The sequence below is a fragment of the Aethalodelphis obliquidens genome, unplaced genomic scaffold (assembly GCF_003676395.1).
Source record: "Aethalodelphis obliquidens isolate GAN/ISIS:26980383/991018 unplaced genomic scaffold, ASM367639v1 scaffold108, whole genome shotgun sequence".
NCBI classification, from domain to species: domain Eukaryota; kingdom Metazoa; phylum Chordata; class Mammalia; order Artiodactyla; family Delphinidae; genus Aethalodelphis; species Aethalodelphis obliquidens.
In genome coordinates, this window is record NW_020838052.1 from 427,396 (window position 1) to 445,734 (window position 18,339).

Sequence of the window (18,339 nt, forward strand, 5' to 3'; positions counted from 1 at the left end):
TTTTTTTTTGCGGTACGTGGGCCTCTCACTGTTGTGGCCTCTCCCGTTGCGGAGCACAGGCTCCGGACGCGCAGGCTCAGCGGCCATGGCTCACGGGCCCAGCGGCTCCACGGCATGTGGGATCTTCCTGGACCGGGGCATGAACCCGTGTCCCCTGCATCGGCAGGTGGACTCTCAACCACTGCGCCACCAGGGAAGCCCCAACTTACTTCTTTAATTGGCCTCGTTCTAAAGAGTTATAGCTGTGAAACTGCGGGTTTCATGCGTTATCTTTTTTTCTAATATATATATTTAACCATTAAAACAAAGTATTCATCCCATTAACCACCCCACATCATCTTTCAAACCACATTCTAAAACTGCTTTAGGGTTGCTGTGAGACCCTTAGGAAGAGATCAGGTAGCAATTTGTGGTTTTACTTAATTTTTCTGCTACTGGCAATGATAACTTACAAAGGTTTGCAGAATGTACAAATGAAACAAACCAAATGACAAAATTCATCCCAGTTATATACCCTGAATATTTTCATGGAAAGTCCTAAATTGTCTAAAGCTAAAGAGACAGCCCAGCAATTTATCTTTTTATGTAATCCCTCCATCTCTATTTCTCTAACACAAATGAAAATGAGATTGTGAATAAAGGCCCATCCTGTGACCTAGTCTCAAGAACAGAACCAAGGAGAGGAGAAAAACACTAGTGGGTTTTGCTCTGAAGCACTAGCATTTCAATCAAAAGATATGGTAGGCATGCAGATCATTCAAGTGAAAACCTGCTATCTCCAAGATAGTGGAACACTCCTCTGAAAAGGCAAACCACAATGAGTTATTAACCAATACCTTTCAAGTCTGTGTTACAAACCAGGAAGTTCTCCATCACTCCAACAGCAACAACAACAACAATCACTGACCAGAACCGGGAGAGAAAACTTCACTCACTGTTAACAGCTACAGATACTTTACATATGCACTTTTGGAGCCAGTCTTAAATCCACTATGTTAAGAGCCACACTACACACTTTTAAAAAGTCACTCCTACAATGCATTCTTAGATCACTAACCTTTTCATTCAGGGAAAAAAATGTATCCTGCACCTAAAATATACAAGTTATTATGGAGACTATGAAAAGATAAGAGTTTGTTTATAATCTAGCATGGGGAACAAGACATGTATTTCACAAACGGTGGCACTCATGACTGAAGAGAGCTGCTGGGAAATTTCCCCCCAACATTTTATTAAGAAAAACTTTAAACATATAGCAAAGTTGAAATAATTTTACAGTGAACATTAGAAAAGTCACGACTGATATTCTACCATTTTTACTACATTTGCTTTATCACCTATCAATCCATCTTATTTTTTTACAAACTGCTGGGATTTTAAAAATAAGACTATGTTTAATGAAGAATCTTAGTAGGCCATATTAGGGTTGCTTCTCAAAAATTTTCACTGATGAGGTGTATGAACAAAAAAGCTGGAAAAACTCAAACCCATACTCAGTGTTCAATTCCTGCCAACCTCCAATCAAAATCTATTCAGAGCTCACAGTAGGCCATTTTATATCTCCACATCCTTGTCCACTCTGAACCATCCTTCCCAGCCCTCCTCAAGGCTCAGTACCAATCTGTGAAACCTCCCCCAACTTTCACGCCCTCACCCAGAATTAACCAATGCCCCCTACAGGGACCACATTTTTCATCATTAGCAATTAGCTCACGGTATCTGCAACTCTTGTTTTCAGTCTGACTCTTTTACTAAACTCTGACCTCCGTGAGGGCAGGGATCCCCTTACTTCACTCTGAATCCTCAGCAACCAGTACAGTACTTAGCCTATAGCAGGCACTCAATAAATAATATAAATGAATAGCCCAGACCTGTCTTTACCCAGGAGCCAAGGAAGATTTTAGTCCAGTGTGGGAATGATTTAATCACACCGGCACTTTAGAAAGATTCATCTTAGAGCACCGTTGTTAAGAGCATGAGCTTTGGAGTCAGATTGCCTGGGCATGACTCCCAGAATCCCAGCTCTGCCATTTATTGCCGGGTGACTCTGGGCAAGTTTCTAAACCTCCTGTGCCTCAGTTTCCTCATTTGAAAAACGGCTAATACTGCTTCACAGGTTATCGTGAGGATCAAATGAGATCATTTTTGTTGTTGTTGTTAAAGCACACAGATTAGCAACTGGCACATAGTAAGCATTCCATCAATGTTAGTCACTGTTGCCGGCAACCAAGTTAATGACAATGAGGTAAAAAGTCCTTGAAGCTCCAGTGGTAGCAGTGAAAACAAAGTGGAAAGAATGGCCATAAAAGAAGAATCTACTGAAAAATGCTCAGTCAGGAAGGCAAGCAAATGAGTGTCTGACATATTTTTTCTCCTACTTTGTATGTTTGAGATAGCTCGTGATTGAATTTTTTTAAAAAAACATTAAAAACAGCTATAATTACCCAGCCTAGGCACAGATTAGATGCTGGGCACAAGGAGTCTAGCATGACTGGACTCTAGCCACAAGCTCTATGACCACTGTGAGTTTCTTTATGCAGGTCTTTCAGTCTCTCAGCTGAGATTTTTTTCATTACTCCACCCAGCACCATTTCTTTAGTTTATGATTCCCACAATTCCATATCCTATCTTCTGACTGTGCACACATCCCCAAGAGCCTTGGTTGGGGAATGGGTTTGTGGTTTTGTCCTACCCAACCCTGTACTGCTTTTCTTTTTCTTCTTCCTGCCCACCTCCTTTACTTCTCAAGCCTTGCTATTCCCTACACGTAGGAACTTGAAACCCAAGAGTATGGAAAAGCAATAGAGCAATAGCAGTTGTGCCAAGAACTGGGGTTGCTGCCAAGCTGTTCTCCAGGCCCCATATGCAGTGACCAACTACATGTAGAAATTAGACTAAACTGCCCGTGGGGCCTCACATGCTTGATATTCCCGTTTGCTTCTGTTCATTTTCTTTCTCCTGCTTAAATAAGCCTCTTCCCAAACCTGTAACCAATTCAAATCCAATTCATCCTTGAAGACCCAGGTGAGGTCCAACTTCTTCAAGGAAGCCTCCTCTGACCATTTTAGCCCACAGACATCCCCCCCCCACACACAAAACAGGTACCAATCTGTACCATAAAGCATAATCACATACACATTTATACCATTAAATAAATGTTTCCTGTGTATATATTTGATTTTCCAAGGGCAGGAACCATGTCTCACATGTCTTTTAAACCCCTTACTCTTAGTGGGTTAATACTTGTTTAAAAGCGACTGAACCAGTGGGTTTGTTTGTTCGTTTGTTTAGGCTAAGGAAGGATGAGGTAGAAACATGTTGAAATGAAAGAGGTTGAATGAACAGATGGGTGCAAAAGAAGCACTGGTTCAAAATTCGGGGAAAAGCTGTAGAAGAAAGGTGCTCAATTAACACGTTTAACTGATTTGCTGCAAGGTTGGAAAAAGACACAGAAGAGAGATGTCAACTGGAAAAATCTGGAAAATGGCATTTCAACTTGAGGCAGAAGACAGCAGGAGAAAGATGGGGCTACAAAACAAATTCTGCTAAAGCCTAGGGATAGGCCAATTGGATAAAGGGGGTTATTGAGATGACATGGGTAGAGATGTGGTTATGCAGGTGAGCGAATCGGTAGGGCGTGGTATGAAGGGTTGGGTAGATGGATAAAATGATCGAGGGTAGTTAGGCAAGTGGGTTAGCTGACTGGGCGCTGAGTGGGTGGATGGGAGACAGGTAAGTGGGTGGGTGGTTAGGTGTTTAGTTGGGAGGGAATAGGTGTGGGGCGTATTATTTAAGATCCGGCCCCTCCCTCACCTTGACCCGGAAGCGGATGAGCGCTAGCCTCACGCAGTGGCTCAGGCAGGCCGGTGGCAGGAACCAGGCCCGTGGAGGAGGGGTGCCCTTGTTGCCCACGTGTCCCACGATCAGTTGCGCTGTCTGCCGCTCGGCCTGGCACCGACGGCCCCACTCGGCCAGCCGGTCCTTGCCCAGGCCCCCGGGGAACATGACCACCAGCTCCAAGCCGTCGCCGCCGGGATAGGCACAAGCCTGACATAGCGCTGACAAGTAGCCCAGCATGGCGTTCCATTGGCCGCCACACACCCAATCCGTCTGGTAGCCGCCATAAAGCCGAGGCAGCGCTGAGCCCGCGTCCACCAGCACCCGGGCCCCGGGCAGCGGAGGGGGCGGCGGCGGCGGGTGCAGCCCGGGGTGCGCCTGGCCGTGATGGTGGAAGTGGTGAGCGGGGTGATGGTGCCGAGTCGGCCCCGCGCCCCCGGAGTAGGCACCCAAGGCAGCGGGCGCGAGCGGCGGTTGCAGAGGCGCGGAGCCCCTGGCGGCGCGTGGAGCCCCGGGCGCTAGGGCTGCTGTAGGCGGCAGCGGGCGATGCTGCTGCTGCTGCTGCTGGCGCGAGACCGTACGCGCGAGTTTGAGGAGGTCCACGGGCACAACAGCCCCGGGACAGCGCTTCTCCAGGAACTCTTGGAAGCCCTGGACGCCCATGCTTCGTCGGTGGGCAGACGAGACGGCGGCTGCGCGAGCAGGCTAGGCGGCGATCTGGGCGCGAAGCTGGGGGCGGGCGCGTGCGCACTCCGCGGGGGGCGAGGGGGCGGGCAAAGGATTCCCGAGGGGCGGGGTGAGCTAGCGAGGGAATAAGGGAGGCGTGGGGAGGAGACCACAGACTGGATTTGGGTGGAGAGGAGTGGTGAGGCCGACCGGACTCACGAGAGGCTGGGAGGATAAAAGCGATGACGGCCTCTAGTCACTTCTCTCTTATCCCTCTATGGCCGCTCTTCACCGCTTCAAAAGGGGTGAAGCCTCTTACTTCTACCTCCAGGAGCCACGTTACCGCGTCTTCTCTATGGTACACGCTTTCTAGCTGGAGGAGGGGGAGCGGGGCGGGGCATTCTGGGAGTTGTAGTCTCCTCTACGGCCTCGGGATACAGTGTTGGAACAAGATTACCACCCCTGTCAGCCCTTGCATTCACTGGGTCTCAAGGGGAGGGGCGTGATATGCGTTTAGGATTTGCACTCCAGCTCTTCGCATCCACCGAGTTGCTTCAGGCTATTTACCGCCTTTCCCAAGAAAAGGAGTTGGGGGGGAGTGATGCATCATGGGAAAGGAAGTAGAGTGGTTTAATTGAATTCAGCTAAAGTATGCTAAAATTTCCCAGGAGGAAGAATTTTCCTTTGGGGGGAGGGAATAATGTGCGTAGCTTTTAATGAATGAGAAAGGACACATATGAAACGTAAAAATAATAACCACCATTTCTGTAACAATCCACTTAACTTTTAGCTACTGTAATTCTTTGAGGAAGAGTTCTTGGCCCCAGTTTATGAATGGTGAAAATTGTATAATTTATTTGCCCAAGGCAATGCAGAGACTAAGTGAAATCGAATATCCATTGTACTCAGGAGCTCTTTGGTCAGGGAGATAAGCACCAACACAAGTTAAGCTACAAGTTGTACCTTTCTGGTACTCACTGAGCTACAATGTCCTATGGTTAGGACCTTTGTTTGCAAACATTGTGAATCGATCTGTCGGGGAGCTCTAGAAAAATAGCGGTAAGGGCTCCAATTCCAGACGTACAGAATCATCTTTTGAAAATCTATTCAATATTTTCAGCATTCTCCTTGTTTGATTCAGATATAGACCAGTCTTCTGGCTGACTGGTGTTTAGGGCACACTGTTTAAACCAGAGGAGGGTAGAAAACAAGATCTATTCTGTTCTGTAACAGTGCGTAGCAGTCAGATCTGGCTTGGAACTTAATAGAAGGTGGGAGATAATGGCAGGCCGAGTAAGAATGCAAAAGTTTAGAACTCAAGAGTAGTCAGGGTGAATGAAATCTGAGAACAGTGTATTAGGATACAAAAGCTGAAAAATCTTCAAGCTCCATAAAGAAATTTATCATAAAAGACTAGTGGAGATAGAACAAACCAGATTGGCAAAGAATAAGTAGATGTTGAAGCAATGCACATAAATAACTCCTGTGAAAACAAGCAGTGAAAGGAGGGAATAGTGGCTTGAAGGGATGGTGGATGAAAGGAATAGAAGTTTTCTAGTATAATGGACACCTGTTGGATTGTCTACTCAGCCCTCCTTTTCTAGGAATTAACCCTCTCCCCATTTACAAAAACTGTCATGTTAACCATAACCATCGCTGACTGGGTCAAAGGTAGATAACGAATCCAAGCTGGGTCGATCAGAATCTCATTCCCTAGAAATTTGGAATTGGACCAGAGAGATCAGTTTTTCTCTAAGTGTAAAACTTCGAAGCTGTCAGTAGTCAATTTTCCCATCAGAGGGACAAAAGTAAAAGATGCTGGTCTGCAGGAAGAGAAAAAACCGCAGACTCTAGAGCAGAGATGGGAGATAGGGAGTCTTCATCGTGTTTAAGACCCAGGTTCTAGATCATTCCTCAGGCATTCTTGCCCTTGGTTTCTCTGAGGCAACCTCATATCCTTACTATTTTTAAGATAGAGTTGGGTTAGAAACTACTCATGACCAAAAAATTATTAATTCAAGAACTGGTACCAGAAATGGGGTGTGGCAAATTATAGACCCTAAACTATGGAACTGGCAAAGATTGGAGATCTCCCATATCGTTAATTGGAAGTTGGCATTCTGTGTTATTTGGCAGCGAAGCAGTTGCTTATTGCTCTTGAGACTCAAAAGCAGAGCAGCCCTGCCTATATCAAGAGTTTAGCAGTTGCTAATGATTAGATATTCATGGGCTTTGCTGATTTATTGTCTCATTTTAAATGTTCCACTAATTAGGAAACTGGCATCCAGTTTCCAACGAACTGGAAAGAGGTTATCTTTACAAGCCACCACAGTATTCCTTGTTCTCCAGCTCCCCCAAATGTGATGATCTCTTCCTCTGTACATGCATTCAGCTGGAATGCAAGGAAGAGAGGGTAAGTGTAACATTCCCAGAGCAGATCGGAAAAGAGAGGCTTCACATCGTTGAACTCAACCTGTTTCCTATCCACGCTCTGCACTGGAGACCTTGAGCATAATGCCAGGGAGAAGGAGCCAAGTCTTTAGGTAGAGAGCTAAGAAATAGAAACCCGGGCTTCTCTGGTGGCGCAGTGGTTGAGAGTCCGCCTGCCGATGCAGGGGACACGGGTTCGTGCCCCAGTCCGGGAAGATCCCACATGCAGCGGAGCAGCTAGGCCCGTGAGCCGTGGCCGCTGAGCCTGCGCGTCTGGAGCCTGTGCTCCGCAATGGGATAGGCCACAACAGTGAGAGACCCGCGTACCGCAAAAAAAAAAAAAAGGAAGAAAAAAAATAAATAGAAACCTGCAACAGGGTGATTATTCCCTTTAGCAAATCTGAAGATTCAAAGAGCATAAGTTGACAAGGTTCTTGGCACTTGTTATTAGCATTGTGAGGCCCCTCAAATGAAATTAACAGGCAGTCATATGTGTAAGGTCGGATCTTAACAAACGGCACCGCGAAACAGAGGAAAGCTTCAAGTGAGCTTTATTAAGGAGCGCTCCTGGGCGAGGTTCACTGGTCCGAGAGAATGGGGCCAGAGCAGTCGCACCCGGGCGAGGGTTGGGCAAGATTTTATAGGGGAAGAAGGGAAAGGGGTGTGGTGAATCTGGGAGGGCGTAGGGTATTCCTTATTTGGTGGTCTTTTCGGGTATCCTGGGGGACCGTTAGTCCCGCCCCTCGAAAGGCGGGAAAGCTGGGCCGGGTTCAAAGTCCCCAGGTCAGTTCCTGGAACTGGGTGGTCCGGAATGTCTCCAGGGCAGTTTCTGGAACTGGGTGGTCCGGAGAATTTCGGTCTGATGCAACCTGTGAATCTGATTGTGTTCCCCTGCCTCGGGCCAGTTGGCCTTACAATATGAGGTTTTGAGGAAGTTGTATCACTAGAAAATCCTATCTAGTGAACAGGGACCATGAGCCAGCAGTGATTCTCATAGTATGGTCCCTGGATCGGCATATCAGCACCTAGGAACTGTTAGAAATGTAAATTCTCGGGACTCACCCCAGATCTCCTGAATCAGAAACTCTGGGGGTGGGGCTAGCAATGTGTGGTTTAAATGGTGTCAAAGATAAACAAAGCCTGACATTAGTTAAAGCAATGAGGACAGATTTTATTCAATTACTGATAGTAGGGGAAAAAGCAGAGCTCCATTCCCATTTGTGCAGAGGTGACTGAGCATTTTAAAGGGAAAAGGAGGGAGGAGGAGCGAGGAGAGGCTCAAGTAGAGTCAGGGAAGTGAAAAATTACAGAGTTGGCCAGCGTAAATGCAGTTAGGCTAGCTGTGTCTGCTAGCTGGCAATTATTTAAGTTAGGATTATATCCTCCCACAGTTACTGGGAGACAGAGGCCCTAGCCTTCCCGATGACTACATTTCAAAGGAATGGTCCTTGAGACACACACTCTGGAGTTGTAGGAGATACATATACATCTCAAAGGGACAGAAGTCATAATTTTAAGCCCTTTTTGGTAAATGCTCTAAGAAAGGGAGGTCAGGGGTCTATTGTCAGGTGTCAGCTAGAGTAAGCTATAAATTCTTTTTACAGCCTGAGCTTTTCCAGATGGAAATTGGGTCATCCCAGAGACTCCGACTTAGGAGGCTAGAAGCCAAATTTGGTCTAGTCTCTTAGTGTAGGTGTTTGAATGGAGTGTTTGTGTCGAGAGTTTTTGCAGGTCACACTAGTTCTCCAGGTGATTCTAATGCACCCTTACGTTTGAGAATCACTGCTCTTCTAGAGCAGGCCCAAGTACAGACTGGTAAAGCAAAAAGAAGCATCAATAAAATGACTCCCGTAAGTTTTTCTATACCCGTACTTTATTTCCTTCCTTCCTATCCAGGTGGAAATGGTGCACACTTGGACTGGTGGCTGATAAAGTTGTGCCCCTCTCCTTTCATAAAAGGGAACTTAGTGGTTAATCTAGATATTTCTCTACTATTGCATGTTAGATCTGTTGGTGGCAGTTAAGTTTATCAGGGAGTGGCAGGATCAAGACGATCCACATTTAGATTGCCACTGAACTAGATGAGGAAGGGGCATGTCCATGCTGTGCCGTTGCTCTGGATACAGTAGTTGCATGTGACTTGCAGTTGTCCATAGATTGTTAGGTGTGGACATTTGTGGAATTGTAGGTATGGGGAAAATGGCATATGTGTTTACGGGGCAGTCAAACGGAGGACTATAGGTAAACGTCTGTTTTGTCTCCCCAGTACCCCTTTTCTACCACTTTCTCTACCTTACCCTCATGGTTGCACCAGGAGCTTATTCTTTATGTACCTTCCCAGAGAATTTGGGATTGAGCTGGAGGAGGGGAGATGAAAAATCCTGGCTGCATTCAAGCACCTGATTTATGTTCCTAAGGCCCATCTGCACTATCGTTGGGTGTTTTGAGACACCACCACCATCTTTATAATAAATCCCTCTTTTTTGTTTAAGCTTGTTCAAACTGGGTTTCTATTACTTACAAACAAGAATCTTAACATATATAGTACAAGAGAAACTTTATGCTAGGCATAGGCCATAGAGAGGGAAGAGATAACAGAGGCCAAAGCCCTGAAAGTAGAAAGGGACAGTAGATGTCACAGAATAGTGGTTAAAGTGTGTGCTTTGGAGCTGAGATCTTGGCTCCAATACCAGTTCAACTCCTTATTTGCTATATAACTAACAAGTTATTTAACCTCTTGAGCCCTTATTGTATCTATGAAATAGGGACTCATTAATTTATTCAACAGATTTATTTGGTACCTACTACATGCCAGGAATAATGCTGGGCTAGGAGAAAACAGTTTTCAAGGCAGTCAAGGAGCTTAGAAGGGAGATGGTAATGTACTTACCTCAGAAACTTTTGAAGATTAAATGGTATATTAAAGTGCTTAGCATAGTAACTGGCACAGTAAGCACCTAATAAACCTTAATTATTAAAATGAAGGCTGGAGAGAAGCATAAAGAAGTTGCATCGAAAATTCATATTGGATTCAATCTTCTGATATCTTCCACCTAAGTAGTAACTAGCTGTTCAGTTTCTGCAAGGGGCCCACTTAGCTTTATCTATTGCCCAAATCCCTGGGGGCTGTTTGAGAGGCTGTAAGCTTATATGGTAATAGTAAATAATTCATTAGAAGGTCTAATAAGGCTGCTATGTTGCTTGTGTTTCTTGAACCAGCAATAATAGCAGGGAGGTCATTTGATTAGTAAAGGAAGCAAGGACTGTGGTTCTCAACCCTAGCTAGTTTAATATGATATTAGTATATCACCTGGGGAGCTTTTTAAAACAATACTAATTATAGGAATGGGGCCCAGACACTAATTATTTTTAAATTGTGGTAAAATATATATAACAGAAAAATTACCATCTTAACCATTTTTAAGTATACAGTTCAGTAGTGTTAAGTATATTCACATTGCTGTGTAACCGGGACACTAATTTTTTTTTTTTTTTTTTTTGCGGTACACGGGCCCCTCACTGTTGTGGCCTCTCCCGTTGTGGAGCACAGGCTCCGGACGCACAGGCTCAGCGGCCATGGCTCACGGGCCTAGCCGCTCCACGGCATGTGGGATCTTCCCGGACCGGGGCACGAACCCATGTCCCCTGCATCGGCAGGCGGACTCTCAACCACTGCGCCACCAGGGAAGCCCAGGGACACTAATTTTTAAAAATACCTCCCCAGGTGATTTTAATATGCAGTCAGCGATGAGAACTTCTGAACTGGAATGGAGAAATCTTACAAATTTGTAACAGGCATGTGAACTAGTCTTTTCCAGTTCTTCATCTGTTTATCCCAAGGTCCTGCTCCTATTCAGACCATCATCTATGCTTTATTTCATTTCTGTCTTGAGCTCCTGTCTTAAGACCCACCGTCTTTTCCCCAACTCCTACTATTTCAGCTCCTTCTAAATTCTTTAGTCACAGACTTAATTCTTTCATCTGATTCTTTTAATCTAGTGCTCATTAATGATGGCACATTTTAAATGGGTTTTATGGTGTTTTATCCCCCAACTTAAACACTTTCATCTCTGAACCTCACTTTACATCATCTGGCACCACTGGGGCAAATACCCAATCTTTCACCAACAGACCTCACGTTGACTCACAGGTTGAGTTCAGTTTTGTCACATCTCTATGACTGTTTCCTCCTTAGTGATATGTAAGGTCCCTTCAGTAGCTGTTACTATTATTTGAGCAGACCTACTACGTGCCAGGTGCAGTGCTAAGCCCTTTATGTTTTTTCATTTAGTCTCAAAATACCACCAGTGAAGCAGTTATCCTTTTTACAGATAAGGAAATTGAAGCTAAAAAGTTAAGTAATTTTCCAAGTTCACAAAGCTAGAATACAAATCCAGGTCTGCTGAACTCCAAGTGGTATCTGTAGCAACTATAATAAGAACCAGGGCCCATTTCCAAACCAGTCTGGTTTCCCAAGTGCAAGTTTATTGTGAAAGTCACTAGAGATGTCTAACAATAAGCACAATTAGCAAATTTGGGACATATCTCATTTAATACTCACAACCACCTCATTGTACAAATGAGAAAATAGAGGTTTGAGGGGTCTGTGAGTCAAAAAACCTGTGTTTGTTCAACTGTGTACCTTGTATCCTCCCTTTAGGGATCACCTAGGAGAGAATACCTTGGAGTCATTGTCATAAAATCAAGGTAATAGATTTTTAAAAACACTTTACAAATCCTCATCTAATCTTGAATATTTCTGATAGGCCTCTTATTCTTCCTCCAGGGCTGTTTGCATAAACATATGCATGATTCTTCTACCTAAATTATCAAATGAACAAGGGATCTGACCTCATTTGACAGTTTCCCAAGTCACTGTAGTGTGGTAAATGAAAGATGTGCAACGGAGATTTCCAAATGCACTTTTTTCTGAAGGTGGACCATAAACACTGTCAATATGAAAGGAAATACTCCTTAATAAATTTACACAAAGGGCACATTTTGAATTCTTGCTTGTACCATAAACATATACTTCTCCTAAAATTATAAAACAAGCACTGGACATAACCTCATGAAAGATATATGAAAAGTGTATGTACTAATCATAATAATTAGTTGAAAACGTAGTCTAAATGTATTTTGAGTATTATTATTACAGTACATCTGAGAGTCAGTATGGCCTGAGGTTTTTCCCATGAATTTTGGAGTCAGACCTGGGTTTGGATCCAGGCTTCATCATTTACTAGCTATGGTACCTTGGTAAATTCTTTAATCTCTCTGATTCTCAAATTTTCTCTGTAGAGACAGTAACAGATCTAGCTTATAGGATTGTTTTATGAATTTTATCACAAGCCTAACTAACACAGTAGGTACTCAGTAAATCGTAGTGACTGTTCCAATTATGGCTCATTGACAAGTGAGGACAAGGGGTCCAACTCAAAATCTGTTGGAGCTATAAATCAAGAGGTAACACACAGCTTAGTTTATTCAGCCAACATATCTATAGGACTAAAGTTTTTAAATCTGCTAAATTAGATTTGGTAAATGAAGAACCAGTTTAAGCCAGATGATTGCAGTGACTATGACAGCGTTTTAATAAGATAACATACTCATTTTAACACAGCCTTTATTTTCTGTTTCAAAACAAAATTTCCAGGAAACAAAACAAATGGTTGGATACAAATGAAATAAAAATCACAGTTTCAAAGAACCAAAATCAGACAACTGCTTAAAGGCAGATCACTTGGTTTACCAAAAAAATAATAAAAGTTAATGTCAAGAAGGATTAAAATTAGGTTTAACAACATTCCATATAATGCTACATTCCCCAATTAAGAAAGGAGAGTTCACATATACAACTAAGTGTTAAGTGTAGAGAAGTGGCTGAAATTCTGCATACTTCATAGTAAATTAATTATGCATGAAAGTTTATTAATTGCATAAACTTCCTGAGTGGCTCCCATGCTGCACTAGGTCTACATGCTTAATATTCATATCAAACAAATTACAGCTTTAAGTGATTGAGCATGACAGACCTTGAACAACTGCACTTTCCAATCAGTCACTATTTCTGCTGAGGGTATGTTCTGGACCACAAACCTCAATCTGAAATCTTAAATTATAACGGAGAAGAAATGCAACTTAAAAAAAAAAACTGGAAGGATGACAAGCACACATTTAGGAATTTTATTTTTCACTGGCACTTTTTTTTTTCTCAAGAGCCCAGTTTCTCCCCTTCTTGCTTGACTTTTGGCCTTTCTGTTAGAGGTTTTTTTAATTAAAAGAAGACCTTCCAGAATGGGAGCTGTTGGTTTATATAATCTTCCAGCTATCTCAGTTGAAAATAACTAAGTGTAACCTAGTTACTATCCCAGGCCCCTGCCAATGGTGGCTGTCAAGGTCCCTGACCAATGTTTGTGTTCATCCTTCACATACAAAGACTATTTCCAGGGTGACCTGAAAGCATCTGGCTCCATAAAAATTTCATACTAACTTCACTTCAAAGGATTTTACCAAGTTTGAGTGTCACCATTTTACAGTCTGGATTGTTTGTGGGTTTTTTATTTCAATCCCAGAAATTACATTTACCAAATCAATGACCTTTCCTATGCCCTGCTCCCTTACTGGTTCATCTTCTAAATAAAGGGGGAAAAAACAAGTCCCCAGTAAACTACAGGATTAAAAATGAACAATCTATTCTAGAAAATGGCCTGCACACCACCTCAAATATCTCAAGATTCTTCTAAACCAAACAGAAGATTAAATAACTGAATCCCAAACTGATGGCAAGTATACCTCAGGAATGTACTTGTACATGAAGCCTGAAATACAGTATTTACTAACATTAAACATGCTGTAGTGTTACACACAGTAAACATGTGAAACAAATAACATGTGGTTTACAAACATTTGCTCAGTTTTCTGGAAAAAACAGAGAATGAATCATTTTCATCACTCAGAGAAGACAGCAAAGAAGAAAGTCAGTGCCTCCAATAAACTTTAGAGATTGGATAAACAGTTACGACTAACTACAATTCAACTAAAAGCATATGGCCATTTTAAGGTAATAAAATATCATTGCAAATACCTAGCAGTATGCTAATATGCTGAATGATGGGCCACTGCTGTAATATTTGTCAAATATTTCATTGTGATAGTTAAAGCAGTTTCAACCCATAGCCCTTTAGGCACACAGACAAGAAACGCATCTCTAATAAAAGATACGAAGTTACAGGGCTTCCCTGGTGGCGCAGTGGTTGAAAGTCCGCCTACCGATGCAGGGGAGGCGGGTTTGTGCCCCGGTCAGGACCCCACGTGCTGCGGAGCGGCTGGGCCCGTGAGCCATGGCCGCTGAGCCTGCGCGTCCTGAGCCTGTGCTCCGCAACAGGAGAGGCCACAGCAGCAAGAGGCCTGCGTACCGCAAAAAAAAAGATACGAAGTTACAGGCACCAGATTGTCTAATTTAGGTACTTTCTTATCATTTGTTTATTTTGCAACTAACTTCTACAACTAAGTCCTATATTGCCACCAGCTGGATTTATTTCTCTGTTCTCCATCCCTAAATCCCCAAAGCTTATTTCACAGAAGCATGTGGCTCTCGTCACTTAAACATAGATTGGTACCAGAGTGATGGTCCTTCTCATTTCAAACTCATAGTTAGCAGGCCAGATTTATAACCTGAAAGAATACTGAGAATCAAGGCAAAAAAGCAAGTTTCACAGGCAGTGTTTACATGTGTACCCCAAAACAGCACTGAAAAAGAGGTAGATAAACAAATGTAATTGGAGTAGAATTAAATCTGCGGTTCTAAAATGATACATCCCATCATACTGTACATAACACTCCACACTCAATCCAAAAATCACAGCAGAAAAGTGCCTTTTAAACTTTCACAGATAATTTTGCTGTCAAACCATTAGAATTCATGCTTGATATAAAACTGGCAAGAAAAATATGAAAAACGAAATGGATATTTGTTATACTACAGCAAATTGCCTTAGAGATTCAAGACTGCTACAAATATACATAGGGTTATTTTCATTAGATTTACACCAATACTGGTTTCATATTCTTATGATGTTACACCCAACTTCACAAACATAGCAGCAGGTAATTCATGATGAAATGCTCACATTGCCACATATGGAGATACAGTACTATTCATCAGACTTGCACTTTGAGAAGTAAACATGGTGGTTGGACACACAGACTACCCCCAAATAAACTTTACAAGTGGGATGGTTTAGTATAACCTTTTTTTTTCTACAAGAAGGAAAATGGAAAGGACAGGTTTGTGTGTGTGTGTTGGAAATGGGAAGAAGGCCCTTGTTACATAGTAGGCTCTTTGTTAAGTAAGAAGGGAATTTCTGAGCTTTACCTCAAGAGTTAATTATTTCTGGGGGGGGGGGAAGTACCTCAGCAAGGATGAAAACAGCACTATCATATGATTTAGCAAAATTATGAAATAATGCAAAACCCCTAGATAGAAAACTAGCTAATATTTACAGTCAAAGTGACTGTAATTGGAATCAAATATTTAAGTAATGGGAAAAGAATAACTTAAAAACCCACAGTGATGTGAATAACACTGTTTTCTTCATTTCTGCACAAACTCACTTTTTTCTGTATTTTTAAACTTATACATGTTACATATACATCATGTATACATATGTTAACCCAACTACTGCAGTCAGCATGGAGACAGCAGTACACTACTCACCATCTTCAAACTTTAGAAGACTACTTTTCTTTCCAGCAAAAAATCTGAAAAGATTCTAAATATTACAAGGCACTGCAAAATTCTGCAGGCAAAAGAATGATGAATTATACATAAAACAGAGGTGGTGGCAAAATGTGGGACATTTGATGTAGAGCAGCCATTAATAAATGTAATTGTGCATGTCATCCATGGAGCTTTTTTCATCCTGGGGTACACTGTTTAAAAGGATTGCAACTCGAGAAGAAGGGATCATAAAACCTGCAGTATTTTCACTTTAAAGGTTGTAAGTCTCAATGTAATCACACAAAGCTGACTCTAATAATGAAACACAAGCAGTTTTAAAGAATTACGGATTTTAGGCACATTGTTTTTGTACACATGGAAAATTGCAATGCAAGAATTTGCATTACACTAATGTCCTAAAACCACTTCAACTTGCAAACCAATACTGTAGAAGAAATTTGAAGAATCTGTACATAAGATTTAGAAAGACTCATCCAAACCAGAATATGTTTTATTAAAAGAAAACTGTGGCTCTTATCAACAGCAATTCTCAAAATGCTGCCCTGGATGCCCCCAAATGATAGCAACAGAATCTTCATGATGCTGAGTGTGATCCTCAGGTAAGTAACATAAGACACATTTGTTTTTTTTGAAACAGTGTACTGCATGTCACAAAGTAGACTGTGCAAAAAAAGGTACACCCATTAAGTTTTCCTCATTACCTGGCAAGATCACGGGGTAAAATTTTTAGAGGAATATGGAGGAAAATCTGTCAACAGAAATGTTGGGTGATCATCTGGAATGTTGACCAGTAGACAACTTGTTATTACGTAAATGTGTACTAGAAATGACCTTGAAATCTTCAGAGCGAAAACTAAGTATTTTAAACATCTTTATATGTGGTAGTCGATAAATACCATTTTAGAATTCTATTTGGGTTTCACAGACTGAGCATTAGGTAACTCTGTGACCAGCCTTTTAAGATTATTACAGTTAACCTTCTTGAAAACTAAAAGTGTATATTTTGACATTGCCTCCCCTCCTCCTAAAACTGGATAAAACCCAGTAAAGTGCAACTTGACAGTGATCTCTCTCAGATTCTAAAGAGGCTGCCAAAATCATCTGAGATCTAAAATCATCTAAGATGCTAGATACTAACAAGGAAACTATAACAACTGAAAAAAAGGTAATCCAAAAAAAAAAAAGCTAAGGGCAACTTAAATAGTATCGTTTGAGGGTCTACTATCTACTGCAGGACAATGTATACCCCACATCTCTTAGAACCCTGTAAAGCCAGTGTTTCATGTGTAAGTCTCAAAACCTACAAAACCTACTGTGTCAAGTAAATTTCACTTCAGAAGAATGGACTAATAGAGGTGTAACTTGAATCCTCTTTGTTAGGAACACTAAGATTCCCCCCAAATGAGATTCACATCAGCTGCAATACATCCCTTGCAAAAGAATGCAAGCCAAACCAATGCCTCTCAGATGCTCAAAAACAATGTAGTGTGCACATGAGAAACAGAGATAGCTGCTTTGAATTACTATGGAAATCCTAAAGCAGCTACAGTATCTGCAGAATCAAGGAACTGTTACAGTTCTGTTTTTTCCTTTCTCTCCGCCTCACCTAAAACAAGGCTTCACTCCTACTGCTGTGACGACGGGAAGAAAATCACATTAAAAAGGGCTCATGTTCTATATTGGTTGACAAAGTTATTCTAATTTTATATACCAAAACATTTCCTGCAGCAAGTTACCCTGCCTTCTGCGAAAGGTAAACCTAAGATAAACGTGAAGAATCCCATAAGACTCCAGCTGTTGGAGGGTCTCACTTTGCCCATGTTAGGGGAATATAAATAGTTTTTATACCTTTTAAAGAAAAGTATCATCCAGCTGCAGAGAGCAGCAATAATGGAAAGTGTCCTGGAAATGGAAATGCTCAAGCTGAGCTTATTAAAGCATTCTGAACAGTATTTTTAAAAAATCAAGTATCAAAGAGGATAGGATTTGAAGTGAAAAAACATTTCTGTGTGCAGTGTTCTATGTACAAACTGCACAGTTCTACAGGATGATGAGCTATATCAAATACTACATTGGAAAAAAATATATAGTGGAAAGTAAACTCAAAACGAGGGAAAATATGGCAGAACCCAAGAAGAAGAAAGTTTATTATCTTAGGTGTCCTGGAAATATTTCTGAAAAACATTTCCTTTTTCTTCATCTTCTACTCTGATTCACTTGGGACCAGGAGGGATCGCGGATGGATTCTGAACTGATGAAGCTGGAAATGCCTGCAAATTCATCCCCGGCTGGAACAGTCCCCCAGATTGGGTAGGAATTACTACAGACTGTTGTGGTGTTCCTGAAATTCCTACCCACTGTACCGGATACCCTGGCCCCCCCACAGCATTATATTGACAAACATGGGGTATTCCATATGATGATAATGGCCCAGGAAATGAAGGGCGTGAGAGTCCTTGTGGCAAGGAGGCTGGGACAGCTCCACGGATTTGGGACAGAGAAGAAATCCATGTTGATGTGTAGCCCATAGTAGATGGAGTATTCTAACAAAAAATAAAAACAAAAGATCAGTTTATTTGGTAGATACTTTTACCCATCTGTATTCTTTTAGCCTTACTACTCTCCCATTATTATTCTGACTGTCTACCATTTTTGGAGTAACG

General features: G+C 42.1%; 2 protein-coding genes and 1 long non-coding RNA gene across 28 annotated transcripts in view; 1 reads left to right on the plus strand and 2 right to left on the minus strand.

Moving 5' to 3' along the window:
* Nucleotides 1–4,577, minus strand: part of FAM120C (family with sequence similarity 120 member C) — a 139,066-nt gene extending 134,489 nt beyond the window's left edge. For all 25 annotated transcript variants that reach the window (XR_003430775.1, XR_003430776.1, XR_003430777.1 and 22 more), the window contains exon 1: nt 3,814–4,577. Coding sequence is in view for 20 of the 25 variants with exons in the window: in XM_027096797.1 (XP_026952598.1) it covers nt 3,814–4,500 (687 nt within the window). In the remaining 5 variants the exon portion in view is untranslated. The remainder of the gene's footprint in view (nt 1–3,813) is intronic.
* Nucleotides 4,578–4,749: 172 nt separating this feature from the next.
* Nucleotides 4,750–18,258, plus strand: LOC113614935 (uncharacterized). Its single transcript, XR_003430782.1, has 4 exons — nt 4,750–4,861; nt 11,594–11,640; nt 16,200–16,275; nt 17,904–18,258. It is a non-coding gene; the product is annotated as an uncharacterized LOC113614935 (long non-coding RNA).
* WNK3 (WNK lysine deficient protein kinase 3) overlaps nt 17,890–18,339 on the minus strand; it is a 144,954-nt gene continuing 144,504 nt past the window's right edge. For both annotated transcript variants that reach the window (XM_027096790.1, XM_027096789.1), the window contains one exon: nt 17,890–18,219. In XM_027096790.1, the coding sequence (XP_026952591.1) occupies nt 17,890–18,219 (330 nt within the window). The remainder of the gene's footprint in view (nt 18,220–18,339) is intronic.